This window comes from Crocodylus siamensis, chromosome 15, assembly GCF_052110815.1.
Source record: "Crocodylus siamensis isolate JL-2025a chromosome 15, ASM5211081v1, whole genome shotgun sequence".
Classification (NCBI taxonomy): Eukaryota; Metazoa; Chordata; order Crocodylia; family Crocodylidae; genus Crocodylus; species Crocodylus siamensis.
This window is the reverse complement of record NC_143409.1, coordinates 26,714,787-26,741,185: the sequence shown is the minus strand read 5'-3', so window position 1 is coordinate 26,741,185 and position 26,399 is coordinate 26,714,787. Positions and strand designations below refer to the sequence as shown.

General features: G+C 42.3%; 1 protein-coding gene across 5 annotated transcripts in view; it reads right to left on the bottom strand.

Annotated features, from left to right (window-relative positions):
- CGNL1 (cingulin like 1) overlaps nucleotides 1-26,399 on the bottom strand; it is a 157,385-nt gene that overhangs the window by 102,900 nt on the left and 28,086 nt on the right. For 4 of the 5 annotated variants that reach the window (XM_090029106.1, XM_090029105.1, XM_090029102.1 and 1 more), the window contains exons 2-5: nucleotides 5,204-6,805; nucleotides 4,092-4,186; nucleotides 2,250-2,343; nucleotides 808-909 (exon numbers count right to left, since the gene is read on the bottom strand). In XM_090029106.1, coding sequence (XP_089885232.1) covers nucleotides 808-909; nucleotides 2,250-2,343; nucleotides 4,092-4,186; nucleotides 5,204-6,796 — 1,884 coding nt within the window. In that variant the 5' untranslated portion in view covers nucleotides 6,797-6,805. The remainder of the gene's footprint in view (nucleotides 1-807; nucleotides 910-2,249; nucleotides 2,344-4,091; nucleotides 4,187-5,203; nucleotides 6,806-26,399) is intronic. The other variant, XM_090029104.1, reaches the window with a different exon arrangement.

Genomic DNA, 26,399 nt, shown 5'->3' with positions numbered 1-26,399 from the left:
GTAAAAGAATTGTTAACATTGACTGCAGCAGCTATTGAAGAAAACTACATTCTGGCCATATCTACATGAGAAGTTTACTGCAGAGTTGACTAATTAGTTCTACAGTAAACATCTCAGTGTCTATACGTGCAGGGCAATTAGGCTGGAATAAACTAATCAACCTCCCAGTTGGAATAAACTAATTAACTACTGCTGAGTTTTTTACTCCACAGCAGCACATGTGTAGACAGTGACACAGCTGGCTAAGGTACAAGGGTTCAAATGGGACATGTGGGAGCAATAAACTCCAGAGCAATAAGCTCCAGAGCTTATTCCTTCACATAAATTGCATGTGTAGACACATCCTAAAAGTAGCTAATTCTCTATGTTGATATCTTACACAGTACGTGAGAAGCAAACAAGGAATAATAAAAAAGGATCCTCTGTCAATGCACGCACACATATCCAGAAAATAACCATACAATCATAGTTGTCTGATAGGAGGCATACAGGCAAATTCTAGTCACCAATATTCTGTACATTAACCTGTTTCACCTAAAATCTGCATGCATATAAGCATCTGTTTGTTTGTTTTTAGTAACAAAGTATGGGAAACCGAAAGAATCCTCTAGTCTTTTATTCATAATCCCAATCATACTTCCTTTACTTTAAAACTTTAAAACATAAGATAAGAATTCAAAATACTGAGCCTTCACGTACACAGAAGAAAATGTTATCCGTACCAGGTTGGCTGATTTTGACCAACTTAGAATGTTATATTTGTAATACTCCTTACATTTGTGCAATATAAGCAACATAGTATAATACCTTAATTTCTAAATCTAGCTTTTTCTGTAGCTCTTCAATTTTCCTCTCCAGTTCTGTTTTTTGTTTCAACAATGCTTTTATTTCAGCTGAAGAATCAGAAACCTGCAATTAAAATAGACATGTTTAAGATGAAAATCCAAGATAGATTCTAAAGGAAAGTCAGAAAACAGTAATATGAAAACAGACTTATACATAAACAATAAATGTAGCAATAAATGCAGTTATGTGAGCTAACAAGATACAGTTTGGGCAGTTTTTATATGGTTCAAGACAACCTAATATTTTCAGAGAAACTAGGATGCAACTCTTGTACAACTTCTTACTATTTCTCAAGCTATATTGCTGTTAGCATAAGTAATATCTCAAAGTAACCAAAAGAGTGTTGTAGTGACCTCAAAATATGAAACCAATATATTAAGCAAACAAATTAAGTCACGAATACTTGGGTTCAAATTTTGCTGAGATAACTTTCTGTGTAGACATTTCTAAGGACAGAATTTAGTTTTTCTATTTTTAACAAATTATTTGCTTGTGTTTTAAATTTCATTTTACTCCCATGTAATCTAAAATATAATAAATGGTACATAAGCATGTAGTCTTTCAATACTTCTATGAGAATAAAAAAAACATTTTTCCATCTTCTACTATTATTAAAAACAGCTGATCTTTTACAAGACAGAAGTAACATTTTTTAATAGACAGACTGGTAAACTGTGTTACTACAATATTGCTTTTAAATAATAACCGATTCAACTACGCACACACACACACAAACACCACTCTCCTAACAGACATCTGTTCACATAATAATAATTAGAGGATATTCAGCAATCTTTTTAATAGCTAAAAATAGCAACTTTTCCTTAAGTCCAATTATCTTTCAATGTATATACAATAATAGCAGGAATTATTTTTAAGAGTTCATCTCCATCTCCTTTCTCATCCCCTACACAGCCATAGCTTCAGCCACAGCCCCTGGAAAATATGCATGATATGAAAGTACCTGCCAACAGAGTTTTATGCCAATGTGTTATCACAAAGTTATTCCAACATGCCAATTCCTAAATTTTGATCTTCCAACTACAGGAACAAGATGCACTTTGGGATGACCACTACTCTTCAACTTCAAAAAAAATGCATGACAAAGCTTTCACAAGGATCCCAAACCAGCAGAGCACATAAGCATGTGTTTAATCTTAAGGAGTGGACTATTAAACTAAATTAAGATATTTACATATTTAAAAGTTATACACATGCTTACGTGCTTTGCCAGATTAGATTATAACAGAAATCCAAATTAAATTACTTTGTGTACCTTAACTAACTTTGCTACTGTATGCTTTCCTCATAACCCGACACTTTTTGCAAAACCAATGGCAGTTCTGTATCTGAGCATTTTATAACTATGAAACAAACAAAAATTATTTAAATTGGCTATTTACCTGTGAATTTCCAGCAGCCCTTGACTTTAAAGTCTGGATTTTCTCAAAAACTAAGTTGACCTTCCTCTTTGTAGCATCATCATTGTCAGTGCTTCTGAAACAAGCACACAACAGAAATGAGCAATGTAATGAATTACTTGTAGTGATCCATACATAGCCTTTGCGGCACTACTGCCTGAACGGATGCACACTCACTTTTCGTAGCACCTTAATGGCATATATAGTTCTACAAAAGGAACGTCCAAGACCTTAAATCTCAGATGCTGTGGTCTGGAATCCTCCATGAACTTGCATGCTGCAGGAGCTGTGTATTCTTTGTCTAGATGGACCCTGAGCCATGATTTTATTTTTAAAGAAAAAAATCATATAGCGGGCAAATCCTGATTAGATGGGAATTGGAAAATCCCATACGACTTTATGGGACACTCTGGAGGAACAGAATAATAAAGTGCAGTAATTAAACCCAGTCATTTTTAAATCAATCTCTAGGTTTTTGTGTAGTCTAATTTTAATATCAGGGCACTTAATTTATAACTTCTTATAGATGAGTCAATCATGCAGCCATGCAATTCAAGCTGGTGTTTTATTTAGGTAGCATTCCAAGCAGCAACCAATTCTGCATCATAAGTCAAAGACTTCTGCAATTTTTTAATCACACAGCACTCTTATTTATAGCAGTTTTAGAAGTTGTATTTAAAGTAATTGTATTCTTAACATGACTGTGCAACCGTATATTGTAATATAATTTGAATTGCATAGTCACATTAAAAAAAAAATGTTCCACTGTAATTTACAGGGACTAGAGATTTGCTACCAATTATTTCCTGAGTATAATAATATTCTATGTGTAGTAGTTTACAAGAGAGATAATCATGGACTGCTATGGTAGTCAAGGATCTGAACATATAGGACAGGGGTTGGCAACACCCCACACATGTGCCAGAGTGTGGCACGTGACAGTATTTTGCTTGGTACATGCACTTCAGGGCAGACAGTGGGGAAGGGGCCAAGACTGCGCTGCCACAACAAGGCTTGGGCCCCTCACAGCTCCCCTGATGTCTGCCCAGAGGGGCATGTGCACCCACCACTGGCAACAAGTCAGGCTGGCGCTCTGCAGACCCCAGTGCAGTTGCTTGCAGTCTCCCTGCTGCCTGCCACAAGCAGCCCAGGGTCCATGGCAGGCACCAGGGGCAGGCATCTAGGAAGCTGCAGTGGGTACACGCATACCTGGGGTGGATGGCAGGGGAAATGCAAAGGGCTCAATCTTTGTTGTGGCAGTGTAGCCCTGACCCGTTTCCCACTGTCTGCCCCTATGTGCATGTGCATCTGCTGCCAGCAACGAGCTGGGCCAGTGCTCCATGAACCTTGCTGCAGCCACTTGCAGCCTCCTGGCTGCCTGCACAGCTGGCCTGGGCTCTGAGCAGCCCCCTGCCCCCACCGCAGAGCCTGGGCTGCTCACAGCAGGTGGCAGAAAGGCTACAAGCAGCTGCTTCGGGATCTGTGGAGCCCCCAGCCCAGTTCGCTGCTGGTGGGTGGTAAATGTGCACCTCAGGGCAGACAGCGGGGAAAGGGCACAGGCTGCACTGCCACAACAAAGATCTGGCCTGTCATGGCTCCTCCACCATCTGCCCCTGGTATGCCATCATCTTCCAAGTAGAGGTTGTGGGTGTTTTTGGCACTACCCAAGAACGTTGCCAACCCCTGATGGAGGAAATCTCAAGTACAGACTTAATATGACCAGACAGGCCATGTCTCTCTCTTCCTTCCCCCAACAGTAATATAAAACAACAACAACTTAAAGAGTACCATTGCCATTAAAACAAATTAATAAACTTTACTAACCCTTCCTTAAGGTAATTGTAAAGGATCTGCTTAGCTGTTTCTTCATTTGTTTGCTGTGCAAGTTCTTGTTGGCCCTTTAATAGATCAGGAGTTGCCTAAAAATACAAGGCTAGATATAAACATGTAGTCTCTTGCAGGGATTTAACAAGATGTTTGCTTTTGTTCTGACATTCTCAATTCTACTCTATTACCAGGAAAGAACTGTATTATGAGTATGGTTCAAAGTTCAATAAAATCAATAGAAATTTTAAGGTTACAGCAAAGAGGTAGCATACAACTCAGCAAAAGGGGAGATACTACTTCCTTAAAATATGCACATTTGGGACTTTCCCTTTATATAATTATTTGTGCTATACTACATTTTGGGCCATGTCACAGCACCATCAAATGATATATGCTACTTTTCAGTAGGGAAAGCATTGCCATCTGCCATCTCCACCACATCCTGGTGGATGCTGCAGCTGCTTGGTCTGCAACTGCTTATTCATCAGATTTACCCCTGCTTATTTCACAGCTAACCTTCCCTGAAAGTTGCTCCTCTATCCACCACCTGTGCACGTGCTGGGTAGCAGTACAATGACAACAGGAGACAGAAAAGTGGGAGTGGTAGAAACAGCATGTTGCGGACCAAATTAAGAATCTGGAGCGACCCACTGTGCATGGAAACATGTTCCCAAATTGCAAAACTCTGTCAATCCTGAAATCGGCCTCGTCAGTCATCTTTGGACCCACAAATAAGACAATCATCCTCAACTGCAAGGGACTGCTGAAGAAGAAAATATTTGGGTATCATTACCACAATTTTTAACAATAATGCTCAAAGGCATCACTGTTAAATCCCTCCTTCAAACAGGCATATGATACCAGTCTTTTATATGTGCCTTCTATAATATTAGCTAGAGGAAAAAATGTTCATATTTACAGTTACTGAGCTCAGTCCTACATATTAATCCACTGGCCAAGCTCCTTTTATACAAAACTGGACTATGATCTAATTAGAAACTGCAGGATTTGATGCAGAAAATATACATTTGGTATGGTGTACAATGTGAGTTTCAACTTATCACAGTGCAGGTAAATGGAAAGCTAACATGCTACAGACTGAAAATTACCTGTGTACCAGAGGCAGAAGAAAATGTTTTTACTGAAATTTTCTTTGATCCTGCATCAAGGGGAGTTGTAAATCGGTTTGGCAACAGTAGAGTAGAAGCTACTGTTTTATCTTCCTCTTTTTTATTCTGTCCTGGAAGTGTGGATGACCTAATAGTTAAATTCTCTCCAGTCACTTTAGTTTGTTTATGAAGCTGCAAAGAACTGAACTGGCTGTTTCGAATATAATTACCACTTGCTTGCAATTTTCCAACAGTTCGAGCAACAGCTTGTACCTCAGTTGAAGAAAACTTTCGGTCTTGAGACAACTGCTTATGAAGACAGATTTTAGATGGTTTTAACAAGTGTTCAGTCGATTTACCCAAGTTTTTACTGTATTCATCAAAGTAATCTGAATTTACCTCCAGGCCTAAAGGCAGAGCACTGTCAACACTTCTTGATCTTTTACGATCATCTGGGTTAATTCTGTTCCTTTTTCCTGACCTACCACTTCTCTGAGAACCAACTTTCTTATCAAACTTTTCAATTAACTGATCTACTCCAGGAAGGGACCCAGTGTCAATATCCCGGCCAGTTCCAGGCAAAAATGGGATATACCTTCTGTTTTCATGACGGTTAACATTGTCTGCATAGATAGCATACTCTTGGTCATCAAGCAAAAATCTATACAAGGAATTTGCAGAAGTAGGAGTGGTTGATGAAGATGATGATCTTTGTGACCCATCCAGTGTTGGTCCAACTGAATCTTGTCTGCGAAAAGAAAGAACATCTGGTCTAGGTTTTCTTGTCTCTTGATGGGCTGCAGGGCTAACATGTGGGGATCCTCCATTAGATAAAAGTGATTCTGATGGATGCTTTTCATCTGAACTACTAATGGTACTGGGACACTCTGATACTTGATTATTTTGGTCATCTACTGTTACGGACCTATTCAAATGTATCACTCTCATATTTGATTTTGTTGACTCCACAAGCTGTGGGCTTGTTTTCTGCAGAGACACTAGTTTAGATGAGGAAACCCAGGGCTTTGTTTCAATCTTACCTTCATCTTTAAAATCTTTAGATTTATTGCACACAGGAGATGGATAACTATTGAAATTCAAATTATTTTTTTCAGGATCATAGGGCTGCAAAATCTCAGGGTGTTTTTGAAAGTTCAAAAGATTGGAGGACTTTAATGTTCCATCACTAAAATCTTGGATTCCATTCTCTTCTTCATTGAGAATACTCTGCTTCAAGGTGTTAAGTGCACTGTAGTGTGTGTCTTGCATTTCAGGAAATTTTGGTTCTTCACCAGTTTTCTCACCCAGTTTGAGAGTAGTACTGTAGGTTGGTGCTGATCTATTAACTGTCTGAGATGCAACTTGTTGCCCATTTTCAGATAAAGGAGGATTTTCTGACAAATACCCTGCTTCAGTGTTGTTCAGCACTATGTATGGATGTCCATCAATTCCTTGGACCCGGATACTGACACCATAAGATCCCGGTTTGGAGTTTTGTGCGTTTCTAGCTTTTTGTGCCTCGTCGCTTGCAAGTTTGAGATGAACTCCACAGTCCTGTTGCATGTGCTTGAAACCACCAAAGTATGGTTCCATGATTAACAGCTATGAGAAAGTAAAAAATAAGTTTTAATGTTAATTAAAATTTGAATTAAAATAAGATTTCACAATACACTTATTAATACTAAATAAGAACATGAGTGTTTACGTAACATTTCCCAAATGTGTATCTCAGGGTGCTACATACAGCCAGTGAGAACAGTAATTTAAATTAAAATAAAATGAAGAAAGTGAAAAGGGCTGTAAGAAGTCACAAAGACATTAGCAGATCAAAACAAAAAACACACCTCTGCTTTTCACCAAGTGTTTCTTGCCCTATATCAAATCACCCCCCTCAACTAAAATACTTCTAAATTTCCACTGAACACTTGAAGGTTTGACATTCCAGCTATAAACACAAACAACTCAGAGTACTTCTACCATTTGCCAAGTACCATACTGGCAGAGGGATATATTTGTATTCTATTAAAGGAGGCTGCTAAAAGATATGGCAATAGCATCAGTTTATACTGGAAGAAAACCCAAGTATCTCAGTCTAAATCTAAATCTAAAAAAAAAAAAGCCATCAACCTGTTGGAAAATTATTAACATTTGCCACATAGAAGACACAAGTATATCAGTGACAAAGGGGGAAAACTTGATACTATGCATCCTTTTCTGTTGCATGGAAGCCAATTACTCTCAAGATGTGATAATTTCTTCAGATTGTATGTCACTTTGAACTATTAATATGAAAATCTAAAAGCACCTGTGTAGTACTTAAAACCACTATGACTAAAATACAACTCTGATTACAGTTTACATCTGTCCTTAGCATAAATGAAAGCAACTCTGCTTACTAACTCCATAGCTGCTTTTCTGAAAAATTGCATTTACCGATATGTAAATATCGCTGAATTTGGAACTTGCAGATGAAATACTATTTCTATGAACTATAAACAAAAGGGTTCTTTCCATTATCTAAAATACTTTAGGCACTTTTATTCATTATTAAGCAGCATGTGGTTAGATGTACCATATTTACTAGAATATAAGATGAGGTTCCCCCGCCCCCAAAATCAATAATGGGGAAAAAAGCCTGTTGTCTTATATTCACATACCAGCAAACACCTACCCCCACTCCCCTCATTAGATACATTGGCTATTATTAAACTGCTGCTAGAAGCAGCATGTGCTCAGTCATGGAAACCAACTATGAAGCTGATTGAATACAACCCATGCTGAGCATGGCCACGAAAAACAAAGCCCATATAAACAAATATAGTGATGGGAATTTACCACAAGACTAGGTTAGTGCACCCCATCTGAATAAGCTATAGTGCCCATTGTCTGCCATTTCTCTCAGCACCAACACTTTTTCAAGTCATGGTGAACTGCTACACCAAATACATTTCAACTTCCTTTTCACTCCCACAGCTTTACAATGCCTCTTTCCCATTTCCATTTATTCCCATTTCCTCAAAAGCCCTAGATGTCTGGCAGACGTCACCAAACTCTGTGGCCCCCTCTCTCAGCCTGTCTCGTGAGATTAATGTGGCCCAGCCCTCTATGGGGTAGAGACTGAGCAGGCAGCCCTGAGACTCATCTACATATAAATTCTTGGAGGGTTATAGGACTTGTGACAAGAACACCCAGTTTCAGTCACAAGTGGGGGGCTAGTTAACATGTTGACCCTTTGTGGCAGAGGATCTGGAATAAACACACATACTGAGCAGTGCCAGGCTGCAGGGTCGCTATGGCTTGAAACACTGTTGACTCTGTGGGGCCCAGCCAAATGAACCCTCTGATAAGTCAGGAGCTTTTTGGCTCTGGATTAATATCATGCACAGTTTGTGCTACGTATAAGTAGGTGCACAAGTGGTGCTCAAAACTGTATTTATGGAGTACCTGTGTGGAAATTTGTAGCAATCAGGGTTAGGGTCAGAGCCAAACCCACATCAGTCTCCTGTTTCCTTCAGCACTTTTGGCCCTCCTCTCTGTCCCTTTCTCCCCTCTTACTGTCACATGCAGCTCACCTCTATATTGTGCTTGAGGTGGGAACAGAGCCTGAGCAGGATCTAACAATAATTAGGTGGGGGGTGGAAGGCTGCAGGGGGAAGAAAGTTGGGGGGGGGGGAAACCTGTTTCTGCCCCCCCCCAGCCATTATTTTCCCTGCTGTAGCAGTGTGAAAAGGGTGAATTCAGGACAAAAAAAAAAACTCTGATAAATTAAATTCTACACCTGGACAATTATAAAAAAAAAAAAAAATCTATAAATTTTCCATGTATGGAATCTAATTATTGGGGGTCTGTCTAATATACAGGGTCATCATATATTCAAGTACATACAATACTTCTGGTACACAAAGGTCATACAGGACAAAGTTTACAATACAAGACAAGTCAACAAGTTCCCATTAGCTAATAATAAGCTCTTATTGCCAATAGCTCCTCAAGAATCAAAGATTTTCAAACATGAGCAAGTAATGTAATTCAAGTATCTTTTGATTTAACAAAGCATTTATTCTGAATTTTACTAACTTACTGGAAGTTCACACCTACTCTGTATAACTTGGCACACTGTAACCAATATCTGTCCTAAAAAAAGCAAGAAGTCATGGGGTAAAACGAACTATGACTGTCTTTTTTAGGTAACTCCAGCATTATAAAGAACTTGAACATCTTTGTGCTTCCCCTATCCTTCTATCTGCTTGGTTTTCAACATTTGTTTTCAGAAAAGGAAATGCATCACTATTTCCCACAGCTTTGCTACCCTACATCCTGCAAAACCTCTCTATCACAGTCAAACCTTTGGTTAAAAAAAAAAAAACTTTAGATTCACCATCTCATAACCTACAGTGTCATAAATATTGTTCACCTATGACAAAAGGCATTCATCCAACAACCCTACTATTACTACATCATGCCTTTGGCCTATTTCCAGAAAAACTTGTCACCACCACTTACTTAACTTTTTAAATTGCAGATTCTTGCAGATTCTCTGTTCAGCAGCAGAAATGGGAAGATACTATGAATATCCCCAAAGCTAAATATTTAATTATCAGCAGCAGCACCAATCTTGCTAACTCCAAGCTATGTATGCCAAAGCTGCTTTGATTTCAGGAAACAGCAGCCTGTAAGGGCAATCCCTTTAAGAAGATTGTATAAACATAAACATGTTGGATAGAAGTGGCCGATGGTGGCAGGTGGTCAGAAGCAAAGGCGCCAAGCGTAGCATAACAGAGTTGCCTCCCAGTTTACCCCTCTCCTTACTTTATTTATGAATAAAATCTAACCTGTTCCTGAAAGTTAGCTACATCTCCTGTGCTGATCCCATGACCAATACAGCCTAGAATTAATATGAATCTGCAGTACTAAAATCTGTAAAGAGCAGTTTCTTTTGATGTTATCTTCACTGTCTCTTAACCTGAAGTCCTTAAGGTCACCTAGAAGAAGGATGCAGATAACAGTCACAAAACAGACAAAGAATACCATATTTTTAAATCTGCCACGAGACAATGAATTGAGGGATGAATTTAAGTAACACTGCTAAAGTCAAAATGAAAAGAAAGATCCTGGCATAGGGCAAGTGGCACCTGAAAAACTTCACTCTGTTATAAAAAAAAAAAAAATGTGCAACCAGGAGGCAAAGTGTCAGGCAAAGAGTATACAGGATGAGGGCAAGAAGGGAAGGAGAAGGCAGTAGTGTAACTAGGAATGGGCAACACGGGATTCCTTGGAATAAAATAATCTAGCTCCACTGACTCTCAGAACTGCCATCCCATCTCAAAGATCCATAGCATCATCCTAAGCAGTATACTTTGTATATTCCTTAAAGCAACATGCCTATGGCCTCAGCCTCAAATCAACTTATATTTATTAAAGTTTGCAGAAAGCCTAATCCATAGATGCTATGAGGGTAACAGAATATATAAACCAGGGCCAAGTGAATGAAAAAAGGGAACCTTCGATATTCCAAGAGAAACATCAAAAGATATGTCAGAGATACAGGTTGTAGCTGTGTTAGTCTACAAGCAAAAGCAATCAGAACTCTCAACAGAGATGATCTCTTTTATTAGACCAATGAGATAGTTGCAAAAAAAAATCTTTTCTTGCATGCTTTCAGGCATGTGCACCATTCCTCAGGCATAGGAGAGTGCAAAGATTGTAACATTTTCCCAGGTGGAAATGAAAATTCATATTTCACAGGAAAGATTTGATCTGAGTCTAATTTGCATAAAATTAACTTTTCCAGCCAGGAGATCTTGCACCACCTTTCAGCTCTCCTGTGTAATAGGAATTCTCATTTCCACCTGGGAGAAATTTTACAATCTTTGTACTCTCCTATGCCTAAAGAAGGGTGTGTGTGCCCAAAAGTTTGCAAATAAAGATTTTTTTTGGAACTATCTATTGGTCTAATAAAAGAGGTGTCAGGAAGTCACATGGCCAGAAGAGCTGTGAAATAAGGGCAAGATAAAAACTGAAGACTTTCATTAATTTTCTATGCTTCAGCAAAGATTGACCCCGCAGAAGTTATGAGCTTAGGCTCATCTTCTCAATGCCACACTTTCTCACCTTATCCAATCCAGCCACAGTTCCTGCTCTGCTACAGGTTGTCTTTGTCCTAGGGCATTGAGAACCTGCTTCATTTAGCAAGTGCTGGCTGATCAATACAGCCTGGTTCCAGCCATGACAAGAGGTCAGCCAATGGTCCAAATGACAAAAACAAATCTATGCTCACTGAGCAAATTTTTCCTTGAATAAAATAATATTTGGAAAAACTAGCTATATATTCTGTCAGGTGCTAGCTTCATTTCAATAAAGGGAAGTAAAATAGACAACATGAATTTGACTTCCTAGAGTAGGAAGAGCCATTGAACAATAGGAAAAGCAACAGTGAAAAGGGAAGGCTAAGGGAAAGACAAAAAAAGCAAGAAGATAAAACAATGGAAGGAAGTGATTAATACACATAAATTTCATTTTCTTGGGTTTCCATTCCATATGTTTCCCAATTATATTTCATCTTCTTTTGTTATTGGATATGATAACATCTTGCATCAACTACACAGCTTCCATGTATTATGAAAGCAGGGATATAATGGCAGGCCTAAATTAACAGAGACTGATCCTAAAGCACACTGAGTCAAAGGAGAAAGTCCCATTGATTTTAAGAACCTTTGGATCAGATCATTAAAAGGCAAAAATTGTGCTGAATTTTGGTTCGTTAACAAAGAATGTAAGAAAATAGTTAAGTGCTTCACAGGTTGATAATTCACAAAAAAGCAAGCAACGTATAGGAACCAGATTGCACTAATTCACTGATGGAGTTGGGAACAGAATTACACCACAGGGAATAATGTAATTATGTACCCAATAGTTTTGCATGTAAAACGTATAACTGTGTATGAATCACATAATATTCAGTAATTCCCCAGGATGGTGAATGGGAACTCCTGCCTGCATGGGGGTGTGAGAGGGGTTTGTTGATTTGTGGGTGGATGTGGGTCCCCCTGCCACACACCCTGCACCCCAGGGTAAACAGCTCCTGCCATGGCAGCAATTCCAGCAGGTGGCGGGCCCTCAGGGTGCTCCTGGCCAGGGCACAGACCCTGGTGGCACGTGGCTCTCGTGAATCCCAGTGGCTGCAGCTGGCTCCCGCCTGCAGTGCCACAAGCCCCCGATGCTGGCACAGGGCCAGCCTGGTCTGGCCCAAAGGTGTGTGCCAGCAGGCCGGTCCAAGCTGGTTCCATGCAGCCCCGGGAATTCACTGGAGCCACGCACCACTGGGGGGCTCTGCCTGCTGTGGCCAGGAGTGCACCAAAGTCCCAGGGGCTGTGCACAGGAGGCGCTGTGCACAGGGGAATCGTGTGCTGGCCAGGAGCTTTGCATCGGGGAGGCATGTGGTGGCAAGGGCTGTGGGGGAAGGGATGTGGCGGGTGGGGGCATGTTCCTCCAGGGCTGTGCTGGAGCAGGGCATGTGGTAGGGGGGTTGTTTATGGGGGGGGAACACTCTCCCCCCCAAATCCCACACACTACCCCCACATTCCCATATCCATACAGCTCTGCACACACACACACACACCTTCACAACCCCCTCCCACACACACATAAATCCCATACCCCCCACGCAAACAAGTTCCTGCATATATTTCTAAAGAAGACTGAAATAGTGTTATATTTAATTTAAAACAAAATAAAAGTTAATTGTGCATAATTTTGAATTTTTCTGAGCATTATTTTGAATTTTTCTGTAAAATTCCCTGGGGTATACAGAACACAGTTTTCCTGGCTCCAAGTCTTGTTCTTTAACTTCTAAGAAGAGCTGTTCAAAATTTGAGATTTCCATTTTATAGAAAACTTCAGCATTTCAAAATTTTTGTTCTATGTAAGAACCTAAAACAAATATTTGTAAATATTTCATGAAACAAAATTCTACAACTTGTTCATTTCAATTTTCTTAAAAATATATTTAATTTAAATTTTCTCCCCAAAATTTAATTTTAAAAGATAAGTTTAATTTTGAAATGATATGCTCTTTACTTTGTGTGTTATTATTATGTTTACATTATTGCAAAATGTGTCAGTAAGCCTGTCACGTTACATTATTTCACAGCACGTCTGTGGTACTAAAACACAAATTTAAATTATGTATATATAGAAACAAAAATTCAATTTTTGTCCAAAATGCAGTTTTTGAAAGTGAAAACCCGCCATATGAAATGTCTTTAAAACTACATAATGGCGGGTTTTCACTTTCAAAAACTGTGCACAAACAAAAACTCTGGAGTTACAAAAAGAGCAAAGAAACATTTTAATGGTCTAATTTTAGGTGGCAGTAACAAATATTTACCATGCCAATATGCTAGAACATTACTAATGGTCTCAAAGCCATTATATAGTTGCATGTGATCTTTTTATATGGGAGAAATAGGATGAATACACAATTAGCAGGATGTACATATGATATAAGAAAAATGTGAATAAAAGGGAACAGCTTCCTTGCTGACTTCACCAAGACAGAGCTTTGCCACTGGTTTCATTTAAAAAATGTAAATAAGTAAATCAAGTAGGGGTGCACCGAGGCTAATACCAATAGCCAATATATAAGGAGGCATATCAGTTGATACCCATCTAATATCCAATACACTGCCTGCAGCAGGTAAGTCTGGTGTTGTAGGAGATGGGGCAGGGGAGGGGGAAGGGACATGGGGGTGCAGATCAAGGCCCCACCATGAGGGAGGGAGGCAGAGGCAAACACTGCCCAGTCGGGGAGGGCAGGGCAGGGACAAAGCTGCAGCTCATCTGGGGGGTGCAGGATGGAGAAAGGGCTCATCCGGAGGGGCATAGGGGGAGGCAGAGGTGGAGGCGGCTCCTGCCACCACAGGTAGCTCATCCACTGGCTCCCGCTGCTGCTGTCACTCGTCACGGAGGGTACAGGGGGGCATGTCCCCAGATCTGCATGGGGTGGGGTGGGCTGGGGCCAGGGCTGTTCCCCACAGAGCCTGATCTGGGTGGGGTGGGGGGTGGCACCACTGAGAGTGGTGGACTATGGAGAGGGTTACAGTGAATTTTGGGCCCCTTCCCAGTGGTGCCACCCCCCACCCTGCACCCCACCCAGCCCAGGCTCTGCTGGGAACTGCCCCAGCCCCAGTCTACCCCGCACAGATCTGGGGCCTGTTCCCAGCAGCGCCTGGGGCGGGCAAGGCAGGGAGCAGCACAGCTGGGAAGGAACTACAGGGGGTCTGCAGCCACACCAAAATTCACTGTAGTCCCCTGCTCCCCCCATAGCCACCTGCTCCCAGAGGCACCGCACCCCACCCTGCACCCTGACTGGGCATCACTTGCCCCTGCCCCAGCTCCAGCCTCTGCCTCCCACACAGCAGGGCCTTGATCTGCCTCCCCATGCCCCTCCCTCCCCCCCCACCCCACCCCAGACTTACCTGCTGGAGGCAGCTCTCCATGCTTCAGGCTGTCTCTTCATTGCCTATGTGCTGCACTGTGGCTGCACAGCATGGACATTTATTGGTCCAATTATCAGCCACTTAAGGCTGATATCTGATATAGATATTTTTTTTTATATTGGTACCAATCCCATATCAGACCAACGTATTGGTGCACCACCAGAATCAAGTGTTTGAAACCTTCTATTAACATACTATAAAAGGTGATTTACAATTACAAGGAGATGTTTTTAGCAGTCTTCTAACAAAAGTTATCACTACTGGCAAAGTAACATGAATAAGAAAAAAGGCAACAGAACCGAAACGAAATTTTAATAAATGATCATGCAAACCAAACAACATTAGACATCTCCTTTAATCAGGCACCAACTATGGCAACATTTCAGAAAGAATATAAACAAGAAATTCAGAGACATTATGCAGTTTTCAGTGACTTTTATTAAAAAAAAAACAAAACAATTTATAAACTGCAAAGTAGATTACAAAGATAAATGAGCAGGAAAATGTAATATTTATCAGCCCCCCACATGAAGTACATAAAGCACCTATTCAAATAAAAATATATACTCAGTAAGTTTTAACACAAAACTAGATACCTACAAGGCCTTCTTATTCAGTGGAATACAGCTTTTGCTACAGAACTAGATATCACATAGCAAGAATTAAAAAAAAAAATGTTTTAAAGCTTTTGTTTCAAAGGTTACTAGTTCTTACAGTTACAAAGGCAATCTTCCAACTATGAATGGAGTATAAAACGATGCACTCGTGTCTTCCTTAGTTTGAATACAAACTGATAAAATAGTTTATTAAATAAGGAGAGTAGAAGGCTAAAGATAGACGTTTAAAATTAAATAATTAATTATTTCTCTACTATTTTTACATATATGGTTATCCCTAAATTACTTCTTAAATGTACACAGGTGACAAAAGTCCCACGCAACATCTCCCTAAATTTTCCTTTAAAATATTGATGTAATTAATACAAACATCAGACACATCTTGAAAACTGGAAAATGTAAGAATGTAAACCCAAGGGATTACTATATTGAATGTATTATTCATGTTAATTTTTAAATAATTTATCATAATTTAAATGAACTTGCCACAGAATTTTTAGTCTGCCACAGAACACCCAGGATCTTGCCACAGACCATGTTTAACTGAAGAGTAGCACATCCCTAATTACAAATTCTGCAGAAGGCACGGTAGATATGCATCATTAGGCTGCATCCATACGAGCGTAGATGTTTGCTTCCCCAGGAACAACTAGCAACAGGACACCTTATGCCCCTGCTACTTGTCCCCAAGGAACATCTGCTATCCTGGGTGGGGTAGGGGGGCTGGAGCTAGCACTGGACTGGCCTCAGTAGCCTTACCTGGGGTCCTGAGGGCCTCCTGATGCTGCAGCAGCAGTGATTTTGCCACTCGGAGCCTAGCCGGCAGCCGGAGTGTGGCACTGGCTGGCAGGCTCTGGTTTGGGGCGGCACGCGCTGTCCCCACACATGCCACTCCCCTTTTTTTTCATGGTTTTTTTTTGACCCCGAGATTTCCTAGGGTCAAAAGAAAAAAGAAACACCCCTCCCCCCCCCCACATACACACACTGCTAGCTTGTAGACATTCAGATAAGTTAAATCAGGGAAAAAATAGCAGGCCCTATGTAAATTAACTCACCTGAAGAGATGAATTAACTCAGACTGGGAACAGGCTAACAAGTTTGGAGAGCAGCCCTGGGACTGGGAAAGCCCAGCCACTCACCCTAGCCTTGGAGCTAGCATTCTTCCTACCCTTCCACCCTGACCAAACTGTTTTTAAAGTAAGTTTCACGACCACAGAACTGGTGTGGCAAATGTCTGCACATATTCTTACAGACTAACTAAATAAGATATATAGAGAGAGTACAAGCTTTTGAGAACTCAAGTTCACTTTACTGTTAGTAAATGGCCAATGGTGAAGTCCATTGAACCTTTTGGGCACGTCCAGATGGGGCAAGAGACACATTCTCGCTCATCTAAAACCCCTTTGAGATGGGGCAAGAGACACGTGTGGGAATGAAAAAATGTTCCCTGCACTGCAAACTTGGATATCCAGGGGTCTAAAAAAACTAAAGTGGGGCAGGCCATGGTCCTGGACTATGCCCTGAGGCAACCGGAGGCTGGGTCCTCCATGGAGACACTCTGGTTGCCAGTGTCTCTATGGTTGGCCCCTCACCCTGGTGCTGAACACATGGCCTGCCAGACAGTGCAGCACCAGGGTTCCAGCACCGTAAGTAAGGGGTCGGGGGGGGGGGGGGGGGCTGGAGGAGGGGAGGGGACTATGGGGGGGGACCCCCACTGGCCCCGCCCACTCCCCCAGCCCTGCTCTGCCCAGCCCCACCACTGCCTACCCCGTGAGGCCCACAACTGCTGCTCTGCCCGGCCCTACCCTCTGCCTGCCCCCACCCCCCGAAACCCCAACCCCTGCTCTGCCCAGCCCCATCCCCAGCTTGCCCTGCAAGCCCCCCAACCCCTGCTCTGCCCAGCACCATGCCCCACCTGCCCCCAAACCCCCCTGACCCCTGCTTTTTCCAGCTCCACCCCCCAGCCCTCCCAATTCCCCCAATCCCTGCCCCAACACCCTATCATCCCCATACCAAACCCCCCCAACCCCCGTCCCAGGACTTACCAGCAGTTTAGCTGCCATCTGTATCACTGGGGCCCCACCCGCACAGCACAGGGCAGAGGGCCAGCCCCAGCAGCCCCAGCCCAGGCCCTCCTGCCCCCCACTACCCTGTGTTGCCTGGGCGGGCTCTGCCATGAGGCCCTGGAGCCCCCGCAGCCCCTGCTTCTAGGGTAAGTAGAGACTTTTTTCCCCCCTCAGGTTTTTTTTGTTTTTTTTTTTTAAAGTGATGATGCCTGGGGTTGTGGGGGCAGCCATGGGGGCCTGGGAGAGCAGGGGTTAGGGCTGGGTGGGGCAGCAATCAAGGGGCTGGGGTGGGGCATGTGGGCCTTGCACATCGCAGTACTGCCGCACAGAGGCTAACTCTGCAGCCACAGCCCGCTGGCAGCTGGCCCAGAGAGGCAGATGCCTCTACTGGGAGTTCAGTCCCCATCCGGGTCTGGCAAGTGCACAGCAGGTCACAGCCAAGCAGCAGCCCCCATCGCCTGACTGCTACAGTGGGTAGAGGGTGCAGGGAACTCTCAGGGCTGCTTCAGCGGTCCAGCTAGCACAAGGGGTAGTGTCCCCAGGTACCAATTGGCTGGGCCCCAGGAGCTCCTGAGAGCAAGTATCCCTGAGCTACTTGCCAGGGCAGCTTTTTGTACTGCTGGGGCCAGGACAGGTGCTGGCCCTGGACTTTAGCTCCCCCTGCTGCAGATCTGGGAGGAGCCAGGCAGGGTTATTTTGCCCTAAGTGGCACCATTTGCTTCTCAACAAAGTGCATGTCCAAGCACGTGCCCCAAGGCAAAAAGCCCTGGCTAAAACTTGCACCACTTCTATTTGAGCTGCTGTAAGCACACATGCTTGCATGTGTGGACGTGCCCTTTGGGTTCACTAGACAGCCCCCTAAATAGATTGCTCCAGCACATCACAGATACTTCAAGAGTAAGAAATTGCATGGTGATTTCTGTGGTAAAATACTGCCCTCATTAAAGATGACAGTTTCACTAAAGATTTCAAGGAGGCCAAGCTTTTGCTCCAGTATCTTTAAGACTCTAGAAAAATACATCCTTTGATGTCTCCAATGATTGCAAAAGAGACAGAAACATTTATTAACCCCTATATCCATTTTCAAAGATTTTGTCTTTAAATTCATATGCCATACTGTACAGTTAACAAAATACCTGCTTTATAGAAAAAGGGACACAAGACACTATTTGTAAAGACTTGTTAATGGTTCCCATTTTTAAGTTATTCCTATATTAATTTGGTGATTGATTATGTTTCAGTTTCTAATAGCTCCAATGAACACCAATGCATTAACTGCACTTCTGGTTGTATCAGCAAAACGACCAAGAGACAAAAAGAATTATCATTAGAGGTGGCCACAGCTTGCCAAAGTTGAATAACTTTAAGAGATAACATGGGAAGACTGCACAACAGCTCTATCAATTCTGTAAATCCCTCTGTAGCACTATCAGTCTAGCATGTTGTACATAGACTACATATTTAAAGCTCTGATGTAACAAATGCTTTGAGTCTCACAGTAAGATCTGTTTCCAAAAATTTAAAAAAGTTAACAATATTATAAATTATATGGAAAAATTTGAAAAGAATTGCTCCATTCTGAAAGACAATGCATTGAAAACATTTTTATGCCTTTGTTTATTTTCTGCCAATTCTAACAATTAACATGTGCTCATTATTGCTTCAAATAAATCATTGCCATGAAAATTTTCAACATTTAACTCCCCCCACCACCAAAGAGAGTCATAGGGAAAGAACATCTAATTGAAATTAAATAGGTATTTTTAAAGCAACAGTGACTTCATTTGTTTCACATTCCTTCAAGTCAGAGCCACAAAGTCAAATTCCACCAAGACATCATTTAATGGCTATATTTTACCAGACTTGGGAAATCCTGCCCATTACATTTAGAGACAGTATTCAGATCTTGTGCTCTGGCATCCTCAGAATAAAAGGTGTGTGTAGGTATTACCAATGGAATACAGCAAAAATAGACCTTCTATTGGTAACAAAATGGGTTTTTATTCCAAAAGAATGTGAGTTTGGTTAAAATTTTCCTTATCAGAAAAAACAAAAAACATATTCAATATTCTCAGCTTTTTTTGGATAGAATATACAAATGTATGGCTTTTAGATATTTCTGGAATATAAAAGCTGATAATCATAATCTTGTTGTAATAACGTAACAAGAAAGTTGTAATAAGCAACAACTGTAACATGGTGAGCTCAACAATATTTCTTCCCACATTAGATATTTTCCACTGCTCTTTGGGAAAAAAGTACTTTCCCCCTAACAACTGCCAAAAGAACAGTAAGTATGCATTAATAGCAAATACAAAATAAATCCCTCATAAACATAAAATCAGTAATTTAAAAACTTGCCTAAGAGCAGGGGTTGAAAAAAAACTTTCACCAGGCTAGTAATGAAGGTCGGGTCACAAAGTGGATGCCGTGCTTTGTGACCCATCTTCCATCATAAGCTGCAAGTCTCCACCCCCCAGAGTGGCCAACTGCCTGCACTTACCCTTTCTCCTGAGCCCCATCCCCGCTACAGCAAGGGTAGGCACAGATGTAACAGAGCAGCTGGCTCTGCTGCAGAGAGAAATGCAGAGGAAATGGGCAACAGCACAGCTCCGTGCCAACAATACCCTAACTGACGAGACCCGTGCAGGCTGGACTGGCTCTCTTTGAGGAGTCAGCTGCCATAGACTGCTGAGGGCTGCAGGTGTCAATCCCACACTAAGAGATCAGTTACATACCTTTCTGAATATTCAACAGTAGTTCTAGTTTATAGGAATTTAGTATACTAACAGAATAGACACATAAATGTCTTTGCATTAAAACTACTATATCCACTCTTACACAGCTTTATATATACAAGTAAAGTTCTATTCAGCATTTTTATTGGATAATAAAAAGCCATACAGAAAACCAAATACCCTGGGCATACTTCACAGGATATAGTAATAGTCATAATGTAGTCCAAAATCATTATTCTAGACTCAAAAGAAATACTAGACATGGTTAATTCCACTGCATTACCTTCAATCAACTTCCAATGGGTCAAAAATCAAGGGATGCATAATGAATTGGGACAAGAAAAGATGGTTCTGTCACTCAGATATGTGAAAGGCTCTGCAGGAAAACTATATTTAGTAGCCTGACATCTCATAAAAGACAATAAACCTCCATAAAATATATAAGCATATTGAAAAGTCATTAAAAACCATAGGGAATTTTTAAATATCAGTTCTCTTACAATTTCTTAATGCAGATATATTTCTTATGGTTTTATAAGCCAGATGGTTTAATAAGAAATTCTGGCGCACAAACTTTCACAGATAAAACTAACATCAACAATGTTGATAACAGATTAGGTATAGTGACATTTACTTATGCCTATGTATTGGGTACTGTGGTATGACAATCTTTGTTTATTAGTTAAGCATATGACAGGAAGTTATGGCTAAATCTAATAAAAAGAATTAATATGCCTACAAGTTAAGCAGTGTAATGCCTAAATCTTAAGTGACTAGCCCCTAAAAAGAAATCTAAAATCCTGAGTTTGGTGCCTCAACTGCTTGCGCATCATGAGAAAAGAGTTCATGTGCATCAGAGGCATGATCCAAAAAAAGCTTAAATGCTAAGCGAAGACCTACCTAGAACTAGCCAACAGGAAACACTAGCACAGGGGTATTACTGAACTAAAGCAGCTTCGGTATCTAAGCCAGGGCTGCAAGGTAAGCACCTTCAGCTGCTCAAAATCAAGATTCCAGAATCCTGTTCAAACTCAAGAGTCCAAAATTTTTTCCTGAGGCTACTGAGACTACGGCAGAACACCATCTCAGTCTCTCCCCAAAGTCAGCTATCAGGCGTATTAATTATCTAACAATTTGCTTACCGTGGTCACTGCAGAGGGCAGGCAACCCTGCCCCCCATCTGCTTCAGGTAACCCGGAGTTGTAACTCCAGCCAGATACATTCCTGAGGGAGGGGGGAACCTGCTCTTTTGGCCTACAAGACTGGCCTCACATACCTGGGTGGAGGGGCTTAAACTCCCTATTGTTCTAAGCAAGGACATCATGACTGGGAGGGGGCCTAGAAACCCTACCAGTCTACCTGGCAACCAGTGATGCATTTTAAATTGGTTGGCTGGGAGCCAACAACTGCTGGCCTTCATTGGATCAGGTAAATGAGGTAATAAGGTCTATATAAGTTAAAGACTACCCAGGAAGAGGGGTGGAAGCTATGATGAAGACACAGGGATAAGCTGGACATCTGCAGCTCTCTCGAAACATGCAGACACACTACAAACTGCCTGCCTCCAAAGGATAGCCTCTGAATGATACTTGTGAGTAAGCTACTTGAAATCTAACTAGATATATAGCTTGCAGTAACTCAGATGCGTGATCAAAGGCTACCACACCACTGTTTGCTCTAAGGGTTATTCTTTGATATTGCTCTACCCTGTACCCTATTCCAAACCTACTCCTTATAAACAATAAAGTACTCCTTTTTACCTAGCGTGGGACACTTATTGGGAGAGGGTCTAGATTATGCCTTGGGGTCCCCTTTCCGGCTCACTAAGGAAGACCATGATTTCTGCTTCAGACTAAGGGAAGCACCCCAAGTTCTTGCAGTGGGTCAAGTACCCTTCAAGTCTATAAAGACTGTGTACCTTGTGGTACAGAGCCACTAACAGACCGAGACTCATGAGTGGTGGCAGCGTTACCCCCAGGCTTGTGGATGTGCTCCAGAAAGGGGGTCAGCCAGATGTGAGGCACCCCCAGGGAGGCACTTGGGCCTGGAAGGTGGTCATGTGCAGTGAGGTGGGTGGTTCAGCACAGAAGCACCCCTACTAAACATGTTCCCGCCTGCTCAGAGGCCCAGAAATTTTACCTTCTTGGCTTCACAGTCCCAGGGGGAGAGGTGGTAGACACCTCACTAATACTTGCTTATAGCCAGGTGGCCAGGAATCCTCCTAGAAGATGAAGATGTGAATCCCTTCAGGCCAAGGAGGAAACCATACCTGGCTCCCACTTACTTTGCAATGGCAAAGGCAGCGGCATCCCTTTGCAGGGTGGGGAAGCCCAGCCTGGTAAGCTTCCCCACCCTGCCCTGGGCCTGCTCCTGAGAGGTGGTAGTGCTCCATCCCTGCCTCCCTGCTCCGTGTCTGGCCATGTGCTACCCCTCCCTCCCTCCCTCCATTCAGTGTCCAGTCACTGGGGTTACTTAGACTAAAAAAAGTTGAAAACCCCTGCACTAGACTAATATGCAAAACTACTTAACCTTGTTGTTACTGCCATGCAAATGCTTCTTGTTTTTGAAGAAAAGTGGCTGAATTCAACAAAGCTGGCACACTGCTTAGGTTCTGAATATGCCTACCTAATCAAGCATCTTAGGAGACTTGATGGCACACATTGCTTAGGAGATTTAGGCTTCCTCCACATTACAGGTATCAGGTAATTAACTGGTTAATTGAACAATTACCTTAAGACCAGCAAAGTAGCTATCAGGGGTGTGCAATTTGATTTGGCTCAGCAATCAGCCACCAGGGTACCCCCCGCCAGACCCAGGAGGCACCAGTTGCTGAGCTGGGGGGCCCCCCCAGCACACTCCCCAGCAAACCTGGACCTGGACTGGAAGTGCTGCTGGGCCTGCTGCTGAGCATCCCGGGGAGCCCCCCGTGCTTCTGTGGGAAGCTCCCTGCACCCCAGCATTCATGAGCCCCTGCTACCTAGAGGTATGTATGAAAATATTTAAAGCTGTCTTTATGTCCAAATCTCCAAATCAATTTGAAGAGTTCCAATTAGATTCAGAGAGATTAAAGGGTCCCCTGATTCAATTCAGATACAGAGATTCGGCCACTGAATTGGGCCAAGTCCCTGCCAGAGCAAATCAGGGACTGAAGCTTCACACAGCCCCAATAGCTATCACACAATATAAAGCTCCAACCAGCTATAAAGTCAGACCTCGAAAAAAATGTACTAACTTTATAACTGGTTGCTATCAAGCTTTAGTTTGCACATGTAACAGGATTCCCAGCCTCAGGGGTGCACCATGCCCAGCATGAAATACCCGAGCCCTAGGGATTGCATATACCATGATCCCCGAGGCTCAGGGATACATGAAACTCCTGGCCTACACAGGGCTCTCAGGAATTGCATCAGTTGTATGACTCTTGGTCCTGTGAGACCCAGCTGGGGCTGAGAGCCCTATCAGTTGCAGGACTCTCAGTCCCAGCTGTTCAGGTCCCCTGAGACTGGAAGCCCCCTCAGCAAAGGCAGCCATGGAAGCCTGCTTCTTGCCAATACAGGGGGAGCCCTCTGGGCTCCCCCTATACTGGCAATAAGGAGTGATTGGAACTAATGCAAAATCCTACAATCATGCCTCCTGCCATACCATACATCTGTGGAATGGCAGGAAGCACGATTGTGTGCCTTTACTTGCATTGGATCCAATTGTGCCTTTACTTGCACGTGTAAATGGGGCCTTAGGTTTCACTCTGCCCGATTTCTGGATGCAAATAGGGTAATGGCAAAAACTAGCTGCTCAGACTGGGTCATGTGCAGAAGGCATCTTGCGGCATTTGGGTTAAAAATTGGACATGCCCAAAGAAGTTTAAGCACCTTCACTGTTTAACAGTCCCATGAAGATGCTTCTTAGATAGCAGTTCTAGACTCAGGCACCTTAAGTCTATTTAAGTCCTGCTTCAGAAACTTCAGACATAACTGAATCTGGCCCTTACAGATTTAACAGTAGTTAGAGGGTTATTTTTATTCTGCACAGTTGCAATATCACTCCTTTTCTTTTTAGTCAGCTTTTCAGGCTAAAGAGGTCAAAATGACCATTGCTCTGTGGGGAAAATACAGAGAAGGCATGATTTTTCAGAAAAAGACAAGTAGTGTTTTAATGCCACAAAGTGAAACCAAACAAAAACAAGCTCCTTTTTTCTGTTTGGAAAATACAGAGTAGCACAAGGGCATGTACTGATTCAGCTTTTTAATGGAAGTAATTACTTTAACAATTTGTTTATTGTTTTATTTTCAAAATGTTGTATTTGACGTACATACAGAAATCTCTCTCTCTCTCTAGTCAAGGGCGCACACTTCCCAACATTATGAAGATTAACAATTCAGCAGTAGTTCAGAACAATAAAAACCCTTGATGTTTTCTGGCTGGTAACATTGTATCTGCTCCTTCATATTATGCCAATTTTGATTGAGCAACATTTACACCTGGAACATTTGCAAACATTCCCAAAAAAGACTAGGTTGGCTTTCTGCAGCTCCATTGTATTCAACTAAGCAGATGGATTTATTCACCAACAAGATTTCCAACCCAATCATCACTTTAGGTGAGTCCAAAGGTTAAGGGAGTTGTATTAAATATCTAGGAGACTTAATCAGATGTGAGAAAAGCAGATTCAACTTCACTGATATTACCAAACAAAGCTATTAAAAATGGATGTCATTGCAAATAGGTTTGCCACACTCCAGAGTTACTTGCCCTTATTTGCAATTTCAACAAAATGTAATCAAACACTTCAATTAAAACTATCACGTTGATGAAGAAAATGCACTTTAAAATTAACTTATCACAGATTCAGTCATTCCTGAACCTGTGAAAAAGAGCTACTGAATGTGGGCTTTTTTTTGCCCCTGGAGTCCCGCTGAAGCTTCTACATGTGAAACTTCTATGAATATCATTTCATTAGCCTGGTCAAGTCCACTAGTCATATGAACTACAGGATTATGCAGTTAAATAGTACCCAAAGTGCTGTTTTTGCCAGCTACTAACTCTGGTTCAGCCAAATCTTACATTTTGATGGAGCTTGCAGCCTCTAAAACCCAGACTGTAAGTATTTGTGTGGGACTAAACCACTGCTTCAACTAGGCTGCTTCAGCGCAGGTATCATGGCTCCAGCACTGCTGCAGCCAACTGAAATTTTGCTGCATAACCCAGATTTCAGGGGGCACATCAGAACCAAACTGGGAGCCAACTGTAGCAGAAAAGGCACTCCTGTTTCCATTACCTAATACAGGCAGAAGTGTCCTCTCCTGTCCTGGATGCTTCCTAGTTCAATTTGGGTCTAGCAGCAGCTGGAGCATAAGGTCCGGCTGCAGCAAGCTAAGCTCACTGCCAGTGGCCACACCCAATAGGGCCAAAGGCCCCAGCTTCCAGTGCCCTTTGGTAGTCCAGAAGGCTGGACAGGCAGGCAGAGTCCAGCCTGCAAGCCACATGTTTGACACCCCTGCTGTAAAGTATGCCGCTTCTCCTTTCAGCATGTCAGGGCTGCTGGGTCAGACTTCTGACATGAATCGGGGGAGAAAGAACAGGATACCCCATATCCTAGTGATTCTCAGCCAGGGTGCCACTAGAACCTGGAATGCCTTGAGATCCATTCAAGGGTGCCACAGGGTGTCACACTATGTTAGCAGTGTTAGGTGCATAGGCAGCAGGAGGCTGGGGCTAATGGGGATCAGCCCCCACCAAACGCAGGACAGTGGGTAGGACTGCAAGGCAACCCGGCTGTGGGCTCCAGGCAGCTGCAGCAGGGATGGGGGGAATGGAGGGGAAGGGAGAGCACGTGCACGCATACACAGGTTCAGCACTCCCAAATAAATTTTTCTCCTTCTGCCTATGGTTAGGTGTACAAACTTAATTCACAAGATAAATCCAGAGTTTTCAGATGGGAATTCATAGCGTCTAAAACATTCTGAGCTGTTATGGTCTTCCTAAGTTCTTTGCAACAGAAGAATTGCTCTATTATTCTTCTGTAGTCAAGAAATAAGTGAAAACTAAGAGCTAGCATTTTCCAAGGGGTGCCTCGAGCTGAATGAGAGGTGCCTTGAATCTAAAAAAAGTGAAATCACTGCCATAACCAGCAGAAGAGTAAATACTGTAAACTCTTATTTCTGCAGGGGAGAACGGTATCCTAAATCTTTACACAATATCGACAGTTAGGAGCCATTAGAGTCTAGTGTGTTTAAATCACGCTCAGCTCCATGGAAGCTATTTTCCAGTGTCTTCTAGTT